The 8535-nt window shown below is 39.5% G+C and overlaps 1 protein-coding gene across 1 annotated transcript; it reads left to right on the top strand.

The window, feature by feature from the left end:
- Positions 1-5446: 5446 nt before the first annotated feature.
- Positions 5447-8250, top strand: LOC139719334 (uncharacterized). Its single transcript, XM_071630752.1, has one exon. The coding sequence runs from the start codon at positions 5613-5615 to the stop codon at positions 7011-7013; it is 1401 nt and encodes a 466-aa protein (XP_071486853.1). The 5' UTR covers positions 5447-5612; the 3' UTR covers positions 7014-8250.
- The last annotated feature ends 285 nt before the right edge of the window (positions 8251-8535 follow it).

Below are 8535 nucleotides of genomic sequence, written 5' to 3'. Positions count from 1 at the left end.
TTATCGCCTTGTCAATTGAAGATGATGTTACATAATGACAATTATCAAAGTCAGGTAGATCTACTAGTATATCAAGAAACCAAAAAGAAGGGGTGGGGTGGGGAGAGAAGAATGAAGTAAGTTATTAGTATCTGTAGTTTTGGTTTTCAGTATATTCATTTTAATTTCCTTAATTTCCGTTAGGTCATCATGGATTGGAGCATTTGTGTACTAGTAATCTGCCAGGAACAAACACAAGAAAAACTTAAAGGTCCTATATATACACTTTTGGGAGAGTGACTTGAAAAAAATGTTCAGGATATCACATTTTATGCATAATATGTGTAGGTCTGGGGGCATTTCATGAAGCATTTTGTCCGACAAGTTGTCGGACAAATTTGCTCTCTGCCAATCAGATGCAAGGATTTCTGTAGTTTGTAACAGTTTGTCAGAAAAATATCTGACCAAACTGCTTCATGAAATGCCCCCCTGTTGTATCACAAGACATCCTACCATATACAGTTTTTGCAATCAAAGCAAACATATAAAGAGATATCAGTATTTTTCTCATTAAAGCATAAATGCGGACGGTTTAGTCTGGAAACATGTTATCATAGAAATATTGTTCACATTTTGTGTTATTAACAATACTTAACATTGATTATACAGATTCATTTTTTTTTTACAGAGGTTCTTTCTATCCGTAACTCACACTTAAGAATACTTTTCAAGCACTAATTTTGGGTTTTTGCCTTTAATTATCCACAAAAAGGAGGACTCAATGCATAAAAGGTGTATGCTTTATTTTTGGAAAATGTTGAGGAGATCAGGAAAATAATATATATTGATGTAGATTTTGGACCTGAAGGAGCAGTTGAAGCATTTTTAAGAAACAATGCCTTGTGGCATCGTTCTTATCATCAAAAATTAATAATGACAAACTCAAATGAAAATTGGAGGGGGGAAGAAAAGATGAACATAATGACATGAGACAGCTTGGTAAAGATTAAACGCTAAAATAGACAATGCAGCCTCTTTTCTCAGTTCATACTTATCCAGAGTGTGTGCTTTCTTTCCAGTACCGGTGTTATTATTTAGATAGGTTAGGGGAATCCCTTTGAATTGTGTGATACATCATTTTAAAGCTTACAGTCTGCTCTTTCAGAATCTGTCCTTAAAGGACAAGTCCACCTTCATGCGCACGTGGATTCAGTGAATACAACAATATTAGTAGGACACATCACAGAAAGCTTGGAAAAAATCGTACAATCCGTTCAAAAGTTATGATTTTTTAAGGTATCTGCACAGTCGCGGCTGGATGAAAAGACTACCACAGTGTATGATGTCACATGCGCACATTCTAAGGAAAATGAAATGAGAATTTCACAAAACCATACTTTTTGAATAAAGTTCACATAGTTTCTTTGACTTGCTAGTGACGTATGTCAAGGGTAATATTATTCCCCCTGCCTTCTGAAAGAGAAGTCGAGTATCCTTTTGTAAGCGAAAATAATTTATGTTGAATTTTCTTTATTCATTCTTTATATCGTTGTACACATGTGATATTACAAGGTATAGTAGTCTTCTCATCCAGCCTCGACTGCATGAGCAGAAACTTCAAAAATTCATAACTTTAGAACGGATTGTCCAATTTTCCTCAAACTCTCACTGATGTGTTCTACTATTGTTGCTGCATTCACTCAACCCACATGCTATAAAGGTGACAAATCTTTGTCTGGCGACTTTTTTGTTGATCAATAATACCAACCCTGATGGAAATCTCTTCAAATTCATAAGTTCTGAAGTCTCCTTTAAGTTTAACCAAAATCTATATATGTAGTTGCCATGGCAACATACCACTTAACACTAATGAAAAGTATTTCAAACCTCTATACATCCCGTTGATCAGTTGTACCTATTCAAATGGAATCTCTTCCAAACTGGAAAATAGCCTCCTGTAACTAACTTCAATTAAAAACCCTAGTTTTGGGTTGCCATGGCAACGCACAAATCAACAATTATATTTGACCCCTGGTTTATACTCTTGGTACCTTCTATACAACGTTCATATCAAATTTTGTGAAAATTGAATCTTCCTACCTGGAGAAATAAACAAAAACATGATTTTTAGAAAAAGTTCATTGACCTTTGACCTTTGACCTTTGGAAATTTCACCCCAAATTCAATCAAAATATTTTACTTGTTCTCAATATTCTTCCTGCCAAGTTTTATCCAGATTGGATATTCCTGACCTGAGAAATAGCCAAAAAACCTATTTCACAAATAAAGGTCATTGACCTTTGACCTCTAACCTCCTTCCCAGCATCAATTTTCTTGGAGCACCCTATTTTTTGAGAAGGTACATCATGAAGTACATTTGGTGAAAAAATCATGCTTTTGTCCGCCGTGTCACGATAATTTCACTAAGCCACCCCACTATCAAAGGTATACATACATTGCAGGCCTATAATCTTAGCAAGGCCCCATTCCACAAAACGGAGACCCTTGAGAGACTACCGAAAGACCCAAAACTGACAAGCTGCTGTTCTTTGTGAGTGTAACTCATTTCAGGCATAACATACTATTGTGATTTAACTTGTAGTAGCCCAGCATTTCAAGGTACAATAAATTGTCTATGTGGAATGACTAAAACAAACAAACAAACAAACAAACAAATAAATACAAACAAAAACAAAGACAAAAGCCTTGAAAAATCATCAAATAACCGAAGAGTAATTTTCCAGTGAATTTCTCAGAGATCTCTGTGGCACCTTGAAGATTGAAGAATCATTCACAAAGAGACCAATAAGGCTATTGAGAGACCAGTGAAAGATCATCGTGCATTTTCCCTGAGATCTTTGAGACATCAGTCAAGATCACTGCTAATGAGAGACTACTTTCAGTGATCTATCAATTCTTGGGGGACTGTCAAAAGATAATTGAAAAACTAGTATTGAGCGCTCGTTGAGAGATTGTTGAAACACTGCAGAAAGACCACTGAACAGTGGCGGTTCCAGGTGGGGGCACGTGACCCTCCCTTATTTTTTGTTGATAAAACAAAAGAAATAAAAAGAAAAAAATTGAAAGGGGGGCGTGTGCGCCCCCTTTAATTATGTAAATGCGCCCCCTCTTTACGCAATTCCTGGAACCACCTCTGCTGAAAGACCACTTTTGTGAAAGACTGCCACAAGACTATTTTGAACGATTTCATGTTTTTGTAAAGACTATAGAATACACGACAATACTTAAACTACAGCAGACACACACCATACAACAGAGGGAGACTCACTAAGTGGCATTTTACAGAGTACAATAACACTGCTTCACTCATTGCTTACAGGAGCCAGATCGGAAATGTCAGTTACCTCAGGTAGATTGTAGAAAACATATCAACAATAAATTTTGGATCTGATAGCTAAGCAAAAATTGCAAATCATGCTTTGCCAGTTGTTGTCTCTGTCTTGAAACACACCAGTATAGTCGTCACAGATAACAAATAATGCTGAAGTTGATGAAAGTTCATAGATTTTTGGATGAGGATACTTATAATCCATATCCAATGTTTTACATCAATCCTCTACAGATGACCAACAGCAAAATCAAAGGTACATTTCTCTCATGTTCGCATTTGTTGAGCTCAATCGTCTTTACTGGTGTTAGATCTTTTGTTTTACTTTTGTATAAATATGTGTGTTCTTTTTCGCATTTTCATCCAAATTTTGTGACAAATAGGAGTTTGTCGGTTCTGTTGAGGAAACTTAGAGGATCTTTCTTTTTCTGGCCTGTTTGAAGTTCCGGTAACAATGACGAGAAGATGAGAATCGTAACTGCATACTTAAAATATATATATACATGTATATAATTTATATAAAAATGTACATGTATAACAATATTACTGTTCCGCCATGGTATTGCGCTAAAATTCACAGCTTTTCTTATAGTGGCATCACAGGCGTTTCATAAATATTGAAGTGCACAGATACTAGTACACGACTTTTGCCGTCTGCGCGCGGCAGGCACACACACACGAATCCGATCCTGCGCTGGTGCTGCTGCATTATTGCGCATGCATCGACCGGCGGTCGCGACACATTTCGACACAGCGCGCGCACAACATTTGCATGGGTTTGTGTGATCGTGAACGACGCGTCCATCCGGCCGTATACTGTGTATTGTGCATGAGATTGTGTGGTTCTCGTGAACCGGGGATATATGGATCGGGATCGAGTATCGCTAAAAAGAAGCATTACAGGACTGTATCTGGAAATCCACGGCTCCTCTATGCGTCGAACAGAATAATTTGCCTGTTAGCTATCATTCGGTGATTTACAATAGTCAACTGATACGTCGACATGTTTATAATAAATCAATGATTTCGCGAAGGCGGGAGTGATGAAGATGCAGGCCACAACAACGGCAGCGCAGCGTCGACCCGATTCATAAAGGAGTTGTGAAAATCGTCTGTGTGTTGTCCAGAAGATCCCCCACTACGCAACCCGGCTGAACGATATCGCTCTTCGTCTTGTCTGCGGCCTGCACACACGCAAAGGTTTTACTCTCGCAAACGTTTCCGACTTGTCTGGACCCGAGGAAGTCAATGCACGTAATGTTTGCTGAGGAATGATGCACCAATACGTGCTAATAATAGCCGGTGTATGTAGGAGCGCGAGCGGTGAGTCATCGATGTTCATGGCGATCGTGTGATATTTCGTTGCCGTGAATATAAGCCGTTACGTCGTACTCTCTTTTTCTCGTGAGAATCACAACGAGCAGCTCAGCCTCGGAGAGAGCAGGTCGCGGCACCGGCCGTGACACCGCATGAGAAATTTGGTGTGTCAAACATTCCCTAGGATTCCCATGGAAACTCACTCACAGCATGGCAGGAAACATTATTAGTTTACTGACTGAGTGAAACTTGACGAGTTAAAATGATGAAGTGTGGTCAAAGTGGATTGTGCGGATGACGAACAGGACTCTCCTCCGAGCTCCAGCACGTTTAAGTTTATGACTTCTTTCATATTTGTGAATATAAGGTTGGAAATGGAATGTAGAGAATAGAGTCTGTGGTGAAGAGTACGACTTACAAGAGCGCTCAGAATCAAAAGAAATCTAACTTCTGCTGCTAACCTAGTTTGGGATGAGATCTATAACGGTTAGAATAGAAGCTCTCTACTGTAACGTTACACTTCTTGGAATGAAGTGTTAATAATAATACCACTCATTGTTGCGTACTGATTAATTTGTTAACGTATCATCGAATATCTGTTGGCAAGTTTGATGAGACAATGGCTTCGGAAAAGTTCAGTCTGTCAAAGCGACGATCAAATTCATCCCCACAACTGCAATGTGAGGCGACCGACTTTTCATCCCTGACAGGGGATGCAACAAATGGGCCTTCCACTGTGACTCCCAACAGGACAACATGTACAACATCGTGGTCTGAAAGCAATGCATCTGTCCAGACAATAGGCAGTAATGTCGTAAACACAGATGTAAAAAACTGCAATATTACAACTGCATCTGTGCATTGGTTAGAACCTAAGCAGAGAGCTGTACATCATGATGAACCTGTGGTAGTTAAACCCAAGGCATTAACATGCAACCGTGTTACATCAGGAAGGAGCCAACCAAGAATGGACCCGGATATGTTACGCTGCAACGAAACAATACATTACCTCCAAGGTAGCGACTCAGATTCAAGTACAGCAGGAAGTTCGAGACGAAAAGCATACAGACACAAAAGTAACAGCAACACAACCTTCAAGAAATTCAGCAAAGCAGCCAGTCAGTTCCTGTCCAAATTGAAAATTCAGGAATCACACACAAAAAGAAATGAAAGACCCATTGAGGGAGAAGGCGATTCTGATACGCAAGTTGATAGCCGCACTGCATTGAGACACTCCCGATCTTTTACAAGTCGAATGTTTAGGCGCTTCAGTCGCAGGGATGATGAGGCTGACAGTTCTGAGAGTGATGAGGCAGACCGAAACTCGCCACCTGCTTCCAGAAAAGTCAAACATCGTGCGAAGCGGCGCGCGAAGTCAGAAAGATGCAGCAGAGGAACGTCAAAGAAGACTGGGAGTGGTAAGCAAGATCCACTCGTGAACTTTGCCAAGTTTGATCCAGATAAGTACCCCATTGACTGTGTAGAAGATATTGAGAGGGCGGCAAGAGAGCGTGAAATCGAGGAGGGCATTGATGCGTCTCTAGTTGCTCAACAGGCGCAGGCACCTCTCACAGCATCACCTTGCACTGGAACTGCTTCTTCTGAACTTAGTACATTAACTCATGTAACTGAGGAACCCAGTAATACTTCCATTTTACAGGGTGCATCAAGAGCAAATGATGCACCTGTTGGAAATGCTGTTAGTGCTGCCGGTACATCACACACGACAGAGAATATTTACGATTTGTATGGATCCCTCACGCCATCAGGGACTTTCATACCCAGAACAGTCCATACCCAAATTGATTACATGCACTGCTTGGTGCCAGACCAGTGGAACATTATGAAATCTAGCTACTACTGGGGGAAGATTGACAGATATGAGGCTGATAATCTTCTGGAGAACAAACCCGAGGGCACCTTCTTGCTTCGCGACAGTGCACAGGAGGAGTTTCTGTTCTCTGTGAGCTTCTGTCGCTATGGACGCACACTTCATGCCCGAATAGAGCAATGGAACCACAAGTTCAGCTTCGATGCACACGATCCGGGAGTGTACTCTTCAGACACTATCTGTGGCCTCCTGGAGCACTACAAAGATCCAAACTACTGCATGTTCTTTGAGCCCATGCTGACCAACCCTCTGCCCCGGATCAACCCCCCATCGCTGCAGGAGTTGGCCCGAGCTCGGATATGCCAGCACCTCAACTATGACAGCATCTGTTACCTGGAGCTGCCGAACAGTCTCAAGGAATTCCTGAGGGACTACCACTACAAGCAGCGCATCCGTATCCGAAGGGTGGAGGTTGACATGCCACGGTTGCCCAAGACGGAGCCAAGTGTTGTCACAAACACTTGCATTTCTCGATAAATGTTAGAAAGGGATGGCACACCTGCTGTTAGACACAATGTATGAGTTCTTATTTAAAGTAGCATTGCTTTTAAAACCCACAGTTTATGGCACATTAAATGTGTTTGCATTTGGCCCGACAAGTTTTAGCGTGACAGTGTGATCTGGCAAAACAAGAATATTAGTGCACACACTGTCGACATTTTTGATGATAAAATGTAGACTGCCTAAATGCTCGTAGTGTTTTCTGATTTGTGTGAAATTACTAATGTGATAGTAGCAAACCCTTTTCCAAGGGCATTAGTAGAGTGTGGCCTTAATGGGGGCTTCCATAAAAACAGGAAACGAAGGATCTGCTATGGGTAATGCAATAAGTCTGATATGTTATGGTATGAATTTACATTGTGCTGAGAAATGGTATTTATGAATTGACTTTTGTGAAGTGACCGTGATGTGTGTGAAGCCCCCAATGAAGTCAGTAGTACAATGTAACTAGTACATGTATCACTACCTGCAACTTGAAAACTTTGCCAATAATAGACATGATACCAGAGATTTTAGATTCAGTGTAGGATTGAATGATTTTTGTGAAAATCAAAATCACATTTCCAGTCACAACCTTGTACAGATTATGTAGCATTGATTTTTTAAAATTCCATTTTGAGACAAGTTAGGGGCTGTAATCTCAGTAATATGCCTTACAAGAGGATTGTCTGCTTTGTATTCTATGTCATAGATAATGAAAATTGCTTGAAAATTTTGCTGTAGATGTGCAATAATCTGTAATTGTAAACTCCAAGTAACACTTTTGCTTTTCATGCTGCAAGCAGCTGCATAAGCCCACTAATATGAACTTGTATTCATAAGTAATGATCTCAACTTTTACAATGCAAGTGCACATACAGTTTGTTTTACATTTTTTTGAAAATAAAATGTGTGTGCATCTACAGTTGTAGTTGATTTCAACACAACACATTGTCTAAAAGTTAATTGATAGTTTTGGAGCTTGCCAGAATGAATAGAAATAGGGAGATAGGAATTGTTCTCTTCATCTCATAATGCAAGATTTCAGTATTTTCTAATATAAACCCTGAGTTCCAGTGGTAATGAGATAATGACTCTTTCCATTTGGGTAAAGTGACTCATATCACTACCAGACATGTATGCCTCTGCTTAGAGGGGCATTAAGAAAAAAAAGAATTACTGGCATTAGAGGTGCCCCAGTATGGATCATATAGTCTGCTGATACAAATGTACATTGTAGGTGTTAAAATATGTACATGCATGTCAGACCAAAAATTGCTAAAAAACGTTAATTCGTGTACAATTTCAATGCAAACTGTGCTTACTGGCAAATTTCATAAAGCATGATTATTTTGGTGTTTTAATGATTAAAATCAATGAATAACATATTTTCTTGTTCAGAGCGATGTCACGGACAAATTTCATCAAAAAAACTATGAAAAACATAAAGTCGAAAAAACAAAGAAATACATAAGAAATTCAAAAAAACAATAAAATACTTAAGAATTTTTTCTGATAT

Source organism: Diadema antillarum, unplaced genomic scaffold (assembly GCF_040938485.1).
Source record: "Diadema antillarum isolate AM-2024a unplaced genomic scaffold, OU_Dant_1.0 scf00000109, whole genome shotgun sequence".
NCBI classification, from domain to species: domain Eukaryota; kingdom Metazoa; phylum Echinodermata; class Echinoidea; order Diadematoida; family Diadematidae; genus Diadema; species Diadema antillarum.
Note: the sequence above shows the minus strand (reverse complement) of the source record. Positions and strands in the feature narration are given on the sequence as shown.

What these genes read in the sequence shown, in the direction of transcription:
- LOC139719334 (XM_071630752.1), top strand. Translation starts at nt 5,613, where the DNA reads ATGGACCCGGATATGTTACGCTGCAACGAAACAATACATTACCTCCAA.